General features: G+C 39.4%; 1 protein-coding gene across 5 annotated transcripts in view; it reads left to right on the plus strand.

The window, feature by feature from the left end:
- Positions 1–17,953, plus strand: part of ARB2A (ARB2 cotranscriptional regulator A) — a 372,775-nt gene that overhangs the window by 222,811 nt on the left and 132,011 nt on the right. For all 5 annotated transcript variants that reach the window (XM_079790343.1, XM_079790345.1, XM_079790347.1 and 2 more), the window contains one exon: positions 17,261–17,377. In XM_079790343.1, the coding sequence (XP_079646469.1) occupies positions 17,261–17,377 (117 nt within the window). The remainder of the gene's footprint in view (positions 1–17,260; positions 17,378–17,953) is intronic.

The raw sequence follows: 17,953 nt of genomic DNA on the forward strand, positions 1-17,953 counted from the left end.
AGACTATTTAATCTTCTATTTCAGCTGATCACTTAAAAGTTAGTAGAGAAAAATGGATATGCTATCATTCATTACTATATTTATAGATTAGAGCTGTAGCTACTATTTGATAATAAAGTAACAAAATAATGAAGCTTTCAATTGAAAATTACAGTTTTATCTTAAAAATATAAAGATTTGTGCCTGGCCTTAGTGGTTCAATTCCCAGTCAGGGCACATACCTAGATTGTGGGTTCAAGTTCAATCCCCAGTTGGGGCACATACAAAAGGCAACCGATCCATGTTTCTCATGTTTCTCTCTCTCTCAGCATGTCCTTGGGTGAGGATGGATAGATAGATAGATAGATAGATAGATAGATAGATAGATAGATAGATAGATTTGTTATTATCATTTATTTAGAGTCTTAATGCCTATTATAGACCTAAATATTCAGGTTTCAAACTATAGGACTAATACCTCTCTAAGGACATTAATGATTTTTTATGTTATTTTAAAAATAAAACTCTCTTTTCCTGCCCTCCCAAAAGGGAAAGCAGTCAGTAGCCTATAGAATATAGGAAAGTATTTTCTCCTGTTCTAGTTAATCAGGTCTATGAGAGAACTGTAAAAATTTCACATTTTTCTCCCCTAGAGTTGTAGTCATATATTTTATATGTATGAAAACATTTAGTTAAATCATACCTTGTTTTATTAGCTAAAGATACTGATTTTTTAACATGAGTAATTAGGATAAAGTATTTTTACAGATTTTAAAGTTTTCATGGCGTATGCTTTACATTCTGACCAAAAAGGGACAAAAAATATTGCTAGTGTAGTGAAGCTTGATCTGAGCCCCAGTAAAATATCACATAAGCACATGGACAGTTTTCAATAAAATCTGTAAAGTACCTCTGCTTTGTGGTACCCCAAATTGGCTTCCACTAAATGGGTATTTTAATTAGAAATGTTTTACATTTTTTTTAAAGAGATATGGCTAAGTGTATTAGTCTGTGTTGATTTTTTTCTTTTCTAATTTTCCACAGTGATTTGATAGTGTATTGAATAACATAAGCATTTAAATATATTAAGCATGACTACTGTTACATAATTTCTTAGAAAAAACTTTCATGGTTTATACATGGTTCAGAGAGTAATGTCTGTTATTTTTCTTATAAGTATTTTTCTTTTTCTAATTATTTCTATATAACATCATAAGAGCATTAGCTGATTTGGGTCATCTTTGATCTTTAGTAAAACATCTGTCACTTACTAAGAATAAATTCCACCTAGTTAGACCTTATCAGTTCATAGACAAAACTGATTAATCAATATGGGGCAGCCTTTTTACATGTGTGTTTTTTCTGGTACTCACCAACTGCGAGCAGTCAGATTCTTTTTCTCCTCCTAGCAGCACGTTGCTTTTGGCTATAAAAAGTTAATTTCAGATCTTGATATACTTGCATTAATTTTTGAGACATGGGCCGAGTGTAGTTCAGCAAAGAATAACATGAACATCACACCACTGTGCTGTAGCTAATCGTTTATTACCTCAAGCCAGAGAAGCAGTGTTAATGCAAAGGCTGCAGTGTGTCTGTGGAAAGGAGGGAAACTGACAGAAAGTCTGAGAGACCGCTTCCTAAGGGTTTCGAAGAGTCACACAAGGAGAGGGGAAACAACAGCGACGCTCTCTGAAGGGACACGTTTTAATACTCCCAGTGCTGGACACCTTTGGAAGTTTTTATGATTCAAATAAATTATGATCTTGAATAACAGACCCTATCTTCTCTCCAGACATCTTTGCTTCAGAATGGGAGAGCGCATTGTAATGTTATCTTTTCCGAACCATAAGTGTTCTCTAAAAACATATGACTGAGATGTTCATCAGCTGGGATGTTTGCTGTAATTCACCAATAAATTTGAATAATTTGACATAATTTCTGACAAAGATGAATGTTTTCACATTCATTTCCATAGTAAGGCCGTGTCTACATGAAGAAACCAGTTTGACTGACTCTACCTGCCAAATTGGTCAGAAAAAAAAGAACAGAACAACAACCATTTTGTCCACAGAATTAAAACAGTTTATGTGTGCGAACCACTTTGGTGACCTGTAAACTCCAAAACTTGCGTAATAGTATGTCACTTTGGAGCCTGTAGTATTACAAGAAAGCAGAGCTCTAGGACACATCAGGGAACTAATGGCACGTGTGCTTTCAGGGAGTGCACAGTGGTAGAGCGTGAAGGAGAGGCATTGTCAGTGGTGGAACTCGGAGTCACAGCTGGCTTGTCCCAGGTTTGTTGAAACTAGAGGTGGCATGTAAGTCATCTCACCTATTTCCTCCTCTGGATGAAAATGAATTGGACTAATTTCTAATGTTCCTGACCACTTTTCATTCTTCTATATTATAGGTAGACTCATGTCAGAGTTAATATTAAAACTGGGTTCAGTAAACCATGATGCTACTGGAAATTTCTTCTTTTATGTAAAAGACCACAGGAGATATAAGTGCATTGCATTCGTGACTATTAGAATGTAAGTTTTACGGCTTTAGGGGCCCACTCACCCCTCCCACAAATAATAAAAAGGCGTCAATATCAGATTAACTTTCAGAAACGTTTAAGTACTGGAAAATTCAGCAATGAGCTTATTGTCCTTTCTGTTTGAAGAGGAAAGGGACTAGTAGATCGTAGTATGTGCTGGTGGTTGTGTCGGGGGAGAGAGATTTAGGGAAGCTTTGCTTTTCCTGACAACTTGGTGACAGAAAGTAGTATGGTAGATTTCATCATGACACCCACAGTAAGAGTGACAGGTTGGGTTCCTGTGAAAGTGGGTTAGGATCAGAACTATGGAAATTCAACATTGGCTCATCATTCCTGTGCTCTGTCTTCTTTTGTGCTTTGTCTAAGGCAGTATCTCCTCTTCCCCCCACCCTCCACCCTCTTATTACACTCTTGATTATGATAAGTTTCCCCAAAAGTAGTCACTTTGTTTCTTTTTCACTCAAGATTTTTTCTTAAGACTTCTCTTGAACATCACTCACTCTCCCCCCTTCAAGCATATTGGCGTTTTGTTGATATTTGACCTCCATTATTTCATACATCTATGCCTAAGAACAACATAGAAGCTATCCCCCACCGACCTCATCAGTCAAGTTTTGCTGAAAGCACCTCTCTTGTTCTCCCGTTTCCACACTTACAATCTCACTAGATAAAACCTATGTGCGATTCTGTTTTGTATATTGCCTTTTATATTGTTAACGTTCGGGAAAATTAGTGGAAGACTTTCAGTCTGCAGCGCTGTCAATCTGTCACCTTTCATGCACTGCTTTAAATTTCCAAAAATGCAAATGAAGTAATTAACCTGATAAGAAGCAGTGACATATAATTGACTTTCTAAATTAGTGAACTACTGACTCTTTTTTATTTCTTTGCCGTTTTATAGGATTTCATATTGGCTAAATTGGCTACTTAACAAAAGGTGTGATGTAACAGAAATTCTGCTTCCTACCATGATAAATACCGTTGCTTATTAAACATTCTGTACTGTGTTGCCTAAGTGTATTTATTTTAGATTCTTACCGTTTGAATTATTTTATACTCATGTAACTGAGGCAATATTTAACGATAGCAGAATATAGACTCTAAATCATTGATTCAACTAGTGGAATATCCCCCAAAGAAGTGCTAATGAACAGACACATGAAGAAAAAATGGAATTTTTAAAAATAGCCTAGAGAATAATTCTTCACTCACACATAAACCCTTCCTCGGTGTAAATTTTTCAGTGCTATCTTGCATCAGAGCTGTCATCAAATGTCTCAGTGATAGGTATCAGGGTTCTCCTCCTCCTGTTAGTGATCGGAAGTGCTACTCTGGTGTTTTCCATTACGGTGGGTATTGATAGAGGACACTTAGTGTGTAGTAACTGTTGGTGGTGGTTCACTAGTATTGAAATCAGAAGTGCTCTTTGCTACATGTAGTATATATGCATGTGACATGAAGGTACAGACAAATTCATTGAGGTGCGAATAGCTACTTTTATCTCAATCCCATCTTTTCCTCCACCCAAAATGTATATGATTTTGTGTGGTAAATACAACCCCAAAATGTCCTATCTCAAATGAACATATTTCAAATCATTTACTACCATTATCTTTTGTTATCATTTTAGAAATGAGATGTGCTTTCATAAGAAAAATGACAACATATAATTAGAATCATATTTTAAAATTCCAGCTTACAAGGATTGTTCTATATTTGGTCAGTAGAGTGTGCATTTAAATAGCCCATATAGATAGTAATTGAATATAAATTTCTTCCAGTAACAGTATTCACCTGAATGTTTTAGCAGGTACACAAGCTCCAGGTATTCCGTAAGTTCCTCGGTAGAAAAGCCACCTGGAGATACTTATTCAAATATGTTGAAGCAATGTGGGAAGCCTGTGACTAATACTTACTACCGTGATGTCACTTTCCCATTTAAAAATGGATGTCAACATCTAGGTGGTCTTGCTTCACTATGTCAGTGGGTCAATGCCTATACTAGAATCTAAAAGCTAAGGCAACCCCTCCAATATATAAAATTAGATCAGTATCACACTATTTCTACATAAACCTGAGCACACATTTGAAAAAACATGATCAAATGAAGTTTATTCTGAATTTCTAGAGGCAAAACTCAGAAATATATGAGGGCACAGAGTAACTAAGATCTGAAAAAGAATCAAATCTCATATGTCTTCTGTGTCAGATTTTATATAGCACAGTCTTTATTTTCTCTATGTTTCAGCGATTAGAGGCTGAGATTTTAAAAGCTAACCCAGCTACTTTAAAGGGAAGCCTCTCTGTCTGTGTCCACCCTTCCTTTCCCCACCAACACTACCAGGTTGGAGTTTATCACTGCAGACACTGGTAGTAATGACTGTATATGTTATTTGAAGTTTGGAATTATTTTGTACCCTGGAGCATTTAGGTTTGAAATCACAAGTATACCTTGCATTATATGACATATGCACTTCATTTGAAATTCAGAAAATAAAATCATTTCCCAATGGACTTATAGGATAATTTTTGAAATTAGTAACTAATTTTCTTTATGCTTTTCAGTAGTCAATGCTTCTTCGTCTTTTACCTTTCTGTTTTCCCCTTTATGGCCTTTAGTTGGGGGAAAACACAAAATTTGACGGGATAGATAATATGGATTAGATTGTGGGATCTAAAATCTGAGATAGACTTACTTGATCTCATAGATACTAGTGCATTAAATCATAATGTAGTCTTAAGTGCTCCAACATGACCAAGATTGCTGGGCAGATTGGAAGGATGACTTGGATTTGAATGGACGGTGTGACCGGGGGTAGGTGTTGTGACACACAGCCAGTTGCTCCTTCAGTAGAGGACTTGCTGCCGCAGCTCTTGGAAGTGCTTCTGCAGACAGCCTTCAGCTGGAGGCCCCTTCAGGGATTGCTTTGGCTGCCATGGGGGCCCACATCCAAAGAGCAGTGTGGGAGATTCAAAACCAAGCCATCTTGGGATGACTCTGAAGGGCCGTTCTATGTCCAGAGTTCCCCTGGGGTTGTGTCACTGGACCTGCATCTCACCTTGAAATCCCTCTGCCCACTCTGCTTTGTCCCCCTCCTTTCCTCAGATGTTGATCCTAAGGACACTCCTTTGTAAATATCGTGCAAGTGAAATTCCATCTCAGAATCTGTTTCCTGGAGAACCCAGCTTACCTGTGGTCTACTTCTAAATATGCCCAACCAGACATAGCTCTAACTTCCTAACCTCACTTCCCCTGATTGACTCAATTTCTGTAAATAGCACCTCCATTCCGAAAATAATTTTTGAGCATCTATTCTATGCCAATATATGTGCAAGGAATGGGGCCGTGGTAGTTCCTGGCAGAGATGGTCCTGTCCTCTTGGAGCCTACAATTCAGTGGGAAAGAAAGACAGTGGGCAAATCATTACCGATATAATCATTATCATGACAGAAAGTGCAGGGTGATATACACAGGTAGTCATGGTGTAATGACACAGGATTTGGAGTTAAAAAATCTAGCTGTGACACTATATGGGCACATCACCTACTTTCTCTAAGCATCAATTTCCTCATCTATAAAACAGCTACATATTCCCTGAATTGCCAGTATACTTAAAAAGAAATTATTCTATCTAATGAGATTATGTATAAACTAGAGGCCTGGTGCACGAAATTTGTGCACAGGTAGGGTCCCTAGGCCTGGCTGGTGACCAGGGCCAGGCCAATCAGGGCCCGAAGGCCCCGGCAGGGTCGGGAGAGGAGGCAATGGTTGCCGGGCTGGGCGTGGAAGGAATGGACACCTAACGCTGATGCCTCTCCCCTTCCTCTTTCCCTCACCGCCCACCGCCACTTCAGCAGGGGCCTGCTGGCCCTGGGGAGAGACAGAGCATGGGAGGTTGGCCACCGGCCCTGAGGAGGGAGCCGGCCTTGGCCCCTCTGGGAAAGGGCCCATGTCTGCCGCCACCCACCCCCAGTTCCCCATCCCAGTCCGGGGTGCGATTGCCTGATGGGGCCTGTTGGCCAGGGGAGGTGGGGGGGGCAGGGAGGAACTGTGGGAGGTTGGCCAGCGTGGGGAGGTTGGCTGTGGGAGCGCACTGACCACAAAGGGGCATCTCCTGCGTTGAGCATCTTCCCCATGGTGGTCAGTGCACGTCATAGCGACCTGCCGTTCTGGTTGCTTAGGCTTTTATATGTATAGATACTGAGAATATTAAGAGTTCCTATAGAACTTATCTGAACCTGCCTTCAACCCTAAAGGATCATAAATCACATCTTCCTCAACTTTATAGTAATAATGTATTGCCTAGAACAGTGGTCGGCAAACTGCGGCTTGCGAGCCACATGCGGCTCGAGAGCCGCTCTGTTGACTAATGAGTTTGTCAACCACTGCCTTAGGGAAAAACACTTAAAAAACATTTTAATAATATACTAATGTCTTTAACCTGAAGTCAAAACTTCTGGGTAAAGGGAATGCCTTACGCAGTGGTCGGCAAACTCATTCGTCAACAGAGCAGCAAACCTCGGCTCGCGAGCCACATGTGGCTCGAGAGCCGCAGTTTGCCGACCACTGGCCTAGAATACTTGATATATTAGAATACTGTTTTCTCTGTTTATGCCAGGTAACAGAGTATACAGTCTTTAAAATATATTGAAAATCATACAGGTAATTGGAACCTAATTTATTGATTAAAAATTCAGAGTTACTTTTTAAACTTCAGTAAAATTTTAAATACACCGAACTTCTATGAGGAAATTCAATGTAAAGGGTTTGTGTGTTTGTTTGTTTGTTTGTTTGTTTGTTTCAGCTTTAGTAAGGTATCATGGATGATCAAATATTGTGGCCCTGGGCAGTTTGGCTCAGTGGATAGATCATCAGCCTGCAGACTGAAGGGTCCTGAGTTCGATTCTGGTCAAGGGCACATACCTTGGTTACAGGCTCAATTCCTAGCCCTGGTCGGGGTATGTGCAGGAGGCAACCAGTCGATGTGTCTCTTTCACATCAATGTTTGTCATGTTTCTGTATGTCTCCATCTCTCTTCCACTCTCTCTAAAAAAAATCAATGGAAAAATATCCTTGGGTGAGGATTAACAAAAGAAGGGGACAGGAGGGGAGGGGCGGGGAAGTTCTGTAGCTCTGGCCAGGTGGCTCAGTTGGTTGGAGTGTCGTCCCATATACTAAACGTTTGCAGGTTTGATTCCCAGTCAAGGCACATAACTAGGTTGTGGGTTTGATCCCCGGTCCGTACATAGGGATGCAACCAACCAATGTTTCTCTCTCTCCTTTCTCTCCCTCCTCTCTCTCCCTCCCTTTCCCTCTCTCCAAAATCAATTTTAAAAAACACATATCCTTGGGTGAAGATTATTTTTTAAATTGTAGATATTTAAGTTGTACTACTAAATGACTCTGATATCTGTATATATTGTGAAATATTCACCACAGCCAAGCCAATCAACATATCCATTACCTCACACTTAATGTAAATGCTTTCAAGAGAAATCTGTTAAATAACATAATCTCCTATACTCTGGTTATCTGCTATACATCTTTGTGTCAGGAAATCCTATCCCTTTACCTTTCTTTTTCCCAGACCACAAGAAAATGGTATACTTTAAAACTTAATGACATTAACACTCTCCCAGCTGAATGTATATGCCTGCCCCTGTCAAACCTAATGAAATATTTTGCCACAGGTTTTAAACCATTCAATGACTGACAAATTCTGCCTATTACACACCAAAGTATTTTTAGTATGTGCCAATTAATTAATAAAGACTCAAAGTGATTTTTAAACTGAGTATTGTGAACATGCTTACTACTTATTTGCATCAGAAACATTCTTGTTAAATAGCACATTTATAAAATTTTAATAAGTTTTCTCATTATTCCATAAGACCATGCCACCATTTAAACATCTCCTTTGCTAAGCCTGCCTTAGTTTTCTTGGACTGGCCGTGTTTAGTCCTCATATTTTTACAATATATCCACTTCATATATATTTGTTACAATTTTCACATCTGTATTTTATAGTATCTTGTCTACTAATCTGTCTTTATAATATTACATGATAAACATTTTAATCAAATGTCACTTAGATAAACCTTCACACTTTTTTCTTAATGTGACCTCTTTTACTTTTTCCTTACAATTAATTTGCTCTTTTCTTGATTAAGTTTTTCAAACTGTTGCCTTTTTTCTAATATCATGTATTTTTGTAAAGCAATGGTCTTCTTTACCAACTCCCAGATTGTCAATCATGTAATATTTATTTTTGTTTTGTTTCTTTCCAACCTACCGTATACATGCTTTTTTGTTGTTGAAGGAGCCTGCACGTGGCAGCATGGTCCAGGCAGGAAAGGAAAAGGAAGTTATTACTGCTCTCTTCTGGCTGCCTGTAATAATAAATCATAACTTGCCATTCCCTAACTGGTGGCTGGAGACGTATCTTCATAAATGCATGTGACCCGAGGAGTTTCAGTTTACATACCCTATCCCTCGGGGTCCTTGCCTGTGGAGAGCCCTTTCCTTCCTGAAATTAGACAAAGGTTGTAAGAATTGAAGCTGCGGCTTCAAAGCACAGGAAGAGAATGTTGTCCTATCCTGTGGCTGCCGTGGGCTCCAGCTGGCCATGTTTACCTACCCAGGGTGTGAGGCTGCGTCCATCTGTGAGGGGCTCAGCTCAGCGTTCAGGCTTGCCCTGAAGTTTAAACTTAGCAATTTTTGGAAATATTTATTGTGTCTTTTCCTACATGGTTATTTTAGAGCAATAACTATACAGGTTTGGGCTATATGCTTAAATTGATAAGCATTGCGCATGCTGAAACTTTGTAAGATTTATCCATGTGCTAGGGTAACATTTAACTTCTGTGTTACATTTATACATGCAGTGACCACATAATTTATCATCCAAACCAGAACACTTTTAACAGTGCAAGAGGACACTACTAATAATTACTCCAGGTCAATGGGCAGAAACTAGAGCTGTCCTGGGCTAACTGGAATATATGGTAATCCTTTTTATGCATAATTATTTCCTTTACAAATATTTAAGCAAGCCAAAATCACTTTATATAATTGAGGGAGGAATAGGTGTAGTAGTTGTTGTACATTTCATAACTGCTAGCCTATCAGCACCAATGTTGATGTCACTGAAGAATATATAGATACTATATCTAAAAGGAAAGATACATTTTAAAAATTGAAAATAAATGTGAAGCCCAGCCTGTGTGGCTCAGTGGTTGAGCATCGACCCATGAACCAGGAGGTCACAGTTCAATTCCTGTTCAGGGCACATGCCTGCGTTGCAGGCGGGATCCCTAGTAGGGGGTGTGCAGGCAGCCACTTGATGATTCTCTCTCATCATTGATGTTTCTCTCTCCCTCTCCCTTCCTCTCTCTCTGAAATCAATAAAAAAAGAAAAAGAAATGAGTGCCGGAGTAATAGTGGTCGCTGACAGTACTGATTGCTTATATGCCTTATCTCATTTATCCTTCAGCTGCCCTATGAGGTGATAACTATTGTTCTCATTATTTATTCTTATAATGGTTAACCAAAAGTAAAATATAAGGACATTTAATTCCAAAGCCTATGCTTACTTTAAACTACAACACTATACTGCCTTCCTCTGGACATTCTTCAGATCTGTGATTATCTTTTTAAAAATGTATTCAGCTGCACTCCCTCTGTGTAGAAAACAAGCAGTAAAGGGACTGTCCTCCTGCCAGCTCAGCACTGCTAAGCCAAGGGGCCACTGGGGCAGGAGAGTGGACGACCACAGTGTGGCTTCAGCAGTTCCATTTTCATTTCCAAGTGCACAGTGCTATTACTAGCCTCGTCCTCTGATTACAGGGTTTTAAACAGACACAATAATCAGTTCTTTCTACTCCTTGGCCAGGTGGTTTTAGAATTATTGAGCCATACTCTAAGGGAAAACAACCTTTCATAATTTTTTTTCTTTATGGATCTATAACTTTTAAAAAATATTTGTCATTAAATGCATTCTAAGTTATGCATCTGTTGCCCTGTATATCCAGAAAGGAGAATGTACCTAGTTTATACCTATGGGGTCATCTGCACTGTGTTTTTCTGGGATCACCTGTTTTAACTGTGTACCATGTGCCAGGTACCCTGCTAGTTACTTTGTATTGAGTTCATCTCCCAATAACTCTATGAGTTAGGTCTATTTATTTTGTCTCCCCTAACTGTGCTGAAATTGAGACACAGAAAATATTGAAATAATTTACTCAGGTATCATTACTAGATGTGGCAGAGCAGGGATTTGAACCCAGGGAATCTGACTCCAAAGTCCTTGAATCGAACCACCGCACTCCTTATGAAGACTACTTACATGAAAGTTTCTACTTTCAAAAAAAAAAAAAGAAAGAAAGAAAGAAATGTGAATGCAGAACTGTGAGAGCTGAATGTCATACTTGTCTGAATTTCCTGCTGGGCAGTTTAGTCTTCATATTTCATCTACCAGAGCGCGTGTATTTCAGTTGTAATCACTTGAGGTATTTCAAGAGCCTTGGATGACAGAACCAAGGTTCAGTGTTGCAGCAGAGATGATGTTTGTTCTGTGAGTAGCATGCTATTGGGATCGACGTGTGCAAAAGAATCTTCAGGAAGACATTAACAAGAAAGACTCTGCCAAACCTGGTGTCGGCTGATTAGTCATCTTGGCCCAGGGCACATTTTTAACCCAGTGGGATGGATTGCACGCAGGGCAGTGTGCCATACACTAGGGGAGGTACAGACAGAAGTGTAAAGTGATGGGCGAGGTTTGTGGTAAAATATCATAGCGTATCAAACCACATAAAGACTATGTTCAAGTAGAATCACTGAATATAACTATAATCTTCATAACAAAAATGTGAAAGGATGCCAGCTTTTCATACTTTTCAAATCTTTGGAACAACTTAATCTGAAATCTTAACTCAAGGAGTTCTAGAGGGAGCTAGTCTATTTATATACATATATATTTTTTAATAAAGACATCTTAAACCTCAATCGTACTGTTAGCCAGAGCGATGATTCATTCATGCTCATACAGTAGTAATGATCTTCAGATTTATAAACGTACATTGGTGTCAGATCCTAATCTAAAGGAAACATGCATTATTTGATTTTCTTTCAGAATATTCTTTCCTGTACAAGTGATTCACGTGCTGTAACCCTCACAGTGCATATGTGTAACACATGTCAGAATTTTAAAAAGGTATTGGCTTTTGCTGATGAAAGACTTGAAAACATTTCCCTCAAAAACATGTTGAAAACATCTGATATATGCAAATAAAAATATGGGCCTGTATGCACATATATACATCCCTACCCCCAGTTCACATTGGCCTCTTTTAAAAAGTCCTGTTGGACTTGAAAATGTAAGACCTATTTATTCTGAGAGCCAGGGCCGCTCGGCCACAAATATGGGAAAGTGAAATTATCTATTTCTTCTCTTAGGTTTGGTCAAAGACAACCCAGTTTACGGTTCACTTCTTCTTTAGGTTGGGAGTATTGACCCTAGTAGTAGGTTGGATTTATAATTTCCCAAACCCAAAGCCCTCAGCTAGAGATATGAAATTACTTCCAACGAGTACACGGCAGAGCTTCCCCGTAACATCACCATCTCCCTGCCTTCAAAGCTTATCTTCTAAGACAAATGAATGGCAACTTTTTAATTTAATTTTGTAGAACTAAAAAGTCTTTATAAAACATAAAGACTTTGCTAAAAGTAGTTCATGGAGTTCTGAAAGAAATGAAACCCAAGGAAAAGTTACAACAGCTTGTAGGTACAAAAAGAGAAGTAAGGAACTTTTAAGGTGACAGGAAGTATTTGGATTTGGCCAGGTACTTGTGAAGACAGGAAGCTGGTACATCATTGAGGGCCTTGGAGAAAGCATGGTAAGGTGGGTGGACAGAAAAGATCTACATGATTTCTGAGGAGGGATGATAGCAGCCCCGGGGAAGGGCCATAGGGCACAAGGAGGGGTCGAAGGTAACAGCAGCTACCTCTCTAGTCCTCTGGTCTTCATCTTGAAAATACTCTCAACAAATACTCTTAGCTTTCCTATCTTGTTACAGTGACTTATGTTTAAAATCTTACTTTTAGTGTGGAAGAAAAAAATAACAACAATAGAATGTTTCTTGTTTCTCTTCAATTTCAACCCCATAAAAAAATTTAGTAACAAGATGAGCCTTCATATGGATGGTATGTGTTTTTAATCTGTTCAGAGAACTTGATATTTATTGGATGAGTTCAGCTTTCATCAGACTTGGATCATGCAATACCATGAAGGAAAGAGATTAATTGTGTATAAGCCAAGGTGGAGAAGACTATGAATAAATAAATGGGTAGAATTAAGGGGAAGCAAAAATATCAGGTGACAGCATCAAATGTTTTATATTCTCAAATCATCAATATGGCTTATAGAAATACTAATTTTCCATCTTATCCTAGACACTTTTTACTTTAGAACTGTAATGATAAATTTTAAATTCTGTTGATGGCCTATTTTTGATCATGGGTAATTCCCATCTTGCCCTGATTTTTTAAATATGTTTTTATTGATTTTAAAGAAAGGAAGGAAGAGGGAAAGAAAGGGAGAGAGAAACATCAATGATGAGAAAGAATCATTGATCGGCTGCCTCCTGCAAGCCCCCACTGGGGACCGAGCCCACAACCTGGGCATGTGTCCTGACTGGGAATCTAACCATGACCTCCTGGTTCATAGGCTAATGTTCAAGATGCTCAATCACGGAGCCACACAGCTGGGCAGCATGATTTTTATAATTTCTCAACATTCCTTACTGATCTGGACTTGGATTTTTTTTTCACCTTTAAAAATAATTGTCCAAGTCATTGAAATGCTGTACACATGAAAAAGGAATTAACCAAATAAGTCCATTTATATGAGTATTATGGTATGTTACTGAGAAACATCTATGTGATATAGATGAAAGAACACAGAACAAAAGTCATGGTCAAGTGTCACTTTGTATCTGTGTGACCCTTAACCAATTTCTCCACTCAGTTTCCTCTTCTTCAAATGTAAAAATAATACAAGTTTTACATATATTTCATATTATTTCAGAATAAAGTGAGAATGAATATGTATTCATTTTGAAATTTGTGCAGTGCTGTTCAGATATAATTAAATATTATACACACACAAATAAAAATAAGCAATATAGTAACCTTACCATACACATAGCCTATTAAACCACGGAACTTTAGGATGCTGATGCCTGGGATATCAAAGTTATTTATTACTTTATCCAGTTATTGATACCATATTGAAGATACGAAAACAAAAATGGAATATCCTTTCTGTTTGAAATATTGATATACATGTTAAATTCATGTAATTGTAATTGAAGGGATCATTTAGCAGGTATTTATTAGTTGACTCAAGAATGCATGGAGACATTGAGATCACATGGTCCTTTATCATTTTTAGAGACTGAGATCCCTTAGAAAATCTAATGAAAACTAAGGATCTTCTCCCAGAAAAATATTTGTATCTTATATAAACAGAATTTTGCAAGGAATTTGAAAGGTGTTCGTATGATTGACATTTAGTAAGACTTTGGTGATAAGGCTTCCTCACTTTCAGGTTCTGGGTTTTCCAGACCATTATGGCCTCCACTTATTCCTTGCTTTAGCTACATTCCATCTAAGGTCTGTCTCTTAAACAATATTAATCCCTGTGTTCAGTCTACCCCCACTATTGCCATTCTCTATACTTTTCATCAGTGCTCATCCCCAGTGCAGGCAGTAAGGGGCGGGGGAGGCATGAACCAGGCTAACAAATGTAAGAAGCAGACGAAGGCTTTGGACAGAAGTGGCAGTTGCAGGTAGTTCCAGTATTAGCAGATGAGGTTGCAGCAAGGCTGAAACAGAGGCCAATAGTCTGAGAAACTAAACTGTTAAGATTTTCACTGATTTACAATTCTAATCCTAAACAGTCAAATATTTGAAATTATTTGTTACTGTGTTTATTTGTAAGAAGCTCTTCATTGAGATCCTCTGTGATTTAACCATCTCCCACCTTTAATAATATAATATAAACTAATTTTTAAGATGTAAAATACTGTAACAGTGTATGGGGTTATCATGCTGGATCATAGTATGATTTGATGTGATGTAAAGAAAAGTTGCACAACTTCACATCCGTTGTATGTAATGCCAGCGCTATGGACAAACAGGCCAAAGTTCTTTTTCTCTGTTAGTCCATGTAGCAACTAAATATTTTTCCAGGTTTTAATCCCCAGATTTTCTACTTTTGCTTCTAAATCCTCAGCCTATTTAACACTTAGTTTTTTATCATTTCACCAACAGTCCTCAATGTTTAGTATCTTCAGACACTACTACCTTAAATAAATTAGCATCTGTTAACAACAAAATCCAAGGTTAATATTTTAAAAATGCAGACATATTCTTAGAATACCAGAGAGCATGTTCTTATTTTGTAACTTCAGCAACAATCACCCGAGATCTCCAAAAGTGTTACTGTTTAGAGTAAGGGCATGTAAGTTCTTTGTAAGCCAGGTGGAGTCACTATTGTGGAAGTTTGCTTTTTATTATCTAATGTTGGTTTAAATTTTTATATGCTAGTGCCAACATGATCCAATGAGAGTCTATTTTTAAAATATAATCTAGAAGAAGGTAGCAAACTACTTAATAATGAATGTGAAGAATTGAATTAGCATATTATTTTATGTTCTTAAAAATATTATTGGTATTGCAAGGTGAATTTTTGTAGTGATATTACATGTTGATAACCGACATTGATTTTAAGATTTCCGCATTATATAAGCAGAAAACACTGGGAACAGAGATTTAAGGTGCAGAGATGCTGCTGAGGCAGCATTAACGTGAATAGATTCCTATTAGGTAGTGCTCAGTGGAAGGGGATGTGCATATGCAAGGTTTAAAGAAACTTAAAAGCGAGAGAGACATTTTTAATTCAGAATGCCAACAGGCATCGTTTGATATCCAAAGTATAGCTTGCAATGTTTTACCTACGAGCTTTCATCACCATTCAGAATGCTTCCTTTTTTAAATGCGATACTATATTTTTACATACAATTCATAAAATTAACTAAATTATAGAGAAATCACTTTTTTTAGAGGGAGATGGAAACATCTATACTAATAAAAGGGTAACATGCTAATTAGACCGGGAGACCTTCCAGGCATCTTTCCAGACAAAGCAATGGTGGCGGGGCCGAGGCAGAGAAGGTTAGGGGCGATCAGGCTGGCTGGGGAGGGCAGTTGGAGGTGAGCAGGCCATTGAGGGCAAGCAGGCCAGCAGGGGGACCATTTGGGAGCAAGCAGGCTGGCAAGGGGGGGAGTTGGGGGCGAGCAGGCCGGCAGGGGGGCGCAGTTGGGGGCCAGCAGGCCAGCAGGGGGAGGCAGTTGGGGGCAAGTAGGCCGGCAGGGGGGTGCAGTTGGGGGCGAGCAGGCCAGTGGGGGGGGGGGAATTGGGGGCAAGCAGGTCAATAGTGGGGGGCAGTTGGGGGCGAGCAGGCCGGCATGGGGGGGAATGGGGGGCAAGCAGGCTGGGGGGGGCAGTTGGGGGCGAGCAGGCCAGCAGGGGGGGGGCAGTTAGGGGCAAGTAGGCCGGCAGGGGGGTGCAGTTGGGGGCGAGCAGGCCGGCAGGGGGGGCAGTTGGGGGCAAGCAGGCTGGCAGGGGGGCAGTTGGAGGTGAGCAGGCCGGCAGGGGGGGCATTTGGGGGCGATCAGGCTGGCAGGCAGAGCGGTTAGGGGCAATCAGGCAGATAGGCAGTTGAGTGGTTAGAAGCCAGTGGTCCCAGATTGCAAAAGGGATGTCTGGCTGCCGGTTTAGGCCCGATTGAATTTCGTGCACTGGGCCACTAGTCTGATATAAGGAAATAGAACATGCTGTGAAATTCAATGCTTCTACTTATTGTATTTTAACTAATTTTTATTAAGCTTTCTTATATTTGTTTTGTTAAATTAAGGTCACTAGTGTTAGTAAATTAAAACTTTTTATGATTCTTTCAATCTGGAACTATTATTTTTCAGTTTCTTTATCTTGTAGACCACTGATGAATTCTTCAGTTTCTTCAAGTGGCTCTTTTTAAAATTTTATAACCATTTAATTTTCTAGGAATAGCATTCTGCAGGAAGAAGTTAAAGTGAATAGTTTCTTGACATAAATAAGTATATTAGAAAGCAGATTTATATTGCTAGGCTTTGAAGAGGAAGATCTTTGTGGGCATATAAAACACCAAGGAATTACAAAGCCATGGTGAAGAACAGGCTAGTTAACTAGAAGTTAAAGCAAGATATATTTCTTTGCTGAAGTGCCATCAACTGAAAATTAACATGAATTAGTCCTGTTGCTAACAGTGAGCTATGGGTACTAACTTCCCCAAAGCACTGAAATAGGAAGTGGTAGAAGAAACTGGTAAAAGAAACCCCCAGGGCATCCTCTTTCTTCCCCCTATGATCCCTTTAATCCTTGAATTGTCAAACCACATGGAAAATAACAGAGCTGCATAGTTCTAAGACTGAAGTGAAATTATCTTTTTAAAATATTAGGTCTTTTCATATCTCTGGACAAGAATAAGGCATGTATTCCATGCAGAAAGAGTAACTTGGAACAAGAGATGCATATTGCTTTTGTATATTTAATACAATATTATTATCTATGACTAAGCAAGCTGCACCCAGTAGAAAAAAATTATAGCCAATATTTTATTTTCTGTTTTTGAAACAGATGATTCAACGAGAAGCAGATGTAAAAAACAAGGTAACTGCTGTGGCGCTGACAGACTCTGTTCACAATGTGTGGCATCAAGAAGCTGGCAAAACGATTCGAGAGTGGATGAGAGAGGTGAGACTGGGCTTTTTCAGTGCTGAGATGAATGAGTGTGAGACTTTATATCCTGAGCCCCCACCAACGTATATCACCTCCCACCCTCAAACGCCCTTTTTAGAGACAGAACATTGAGAGGGAATAGGAAAAAAACTAGACATCTACACTAATAAAAGAGAACCATGCAAATTGACCGTACCTCCGCTACGCCCACAAGCCACGCACGCCAGCCAATCAGGAGCGAGTATGCAAATTAACCCAACCAAGATGGCTGCGGCCACGGAGAGAGCAGGAGGCTTGGGTTGTCCCCAGCAATGGAGGAAGCCAAGCTTCCCGCCCTGCCCTGGCCGGCCCTGGCTTCCACTCAAGGCTACAAAGTTTCAATTATAGAAGATAAATAAATCCCAACAAAAATGGCAGCAGCCACGGAGCTGGAGACAGCAGGAGGCTTGGGTTGCCCCTGGTGATGGAGGAAACCAAGTTTTCCCGCCCTGCCCTGGCCGGCCCTGGCCTCTGCTCAAGGCTACAAAGTTTCAATTATAGAAGATAAATAAATCCCAGATACCAAGGCCTCCATTTGGGTCACCGGGGGGC

The sequence above is a fragment of the Cnephaeus nilssonii genome (assembly GCF_951640355.1).
Source record: "Cnephaeus nilssonii genome assembly, chromosome: 2".
Classification (NCBI taxonomy): Eukaryota; Metazoa; Chordata; class Mammalia; order Chiroptera; family Vespertilionidae; genus Cnephaeus; species Cnephaeus nilssonii.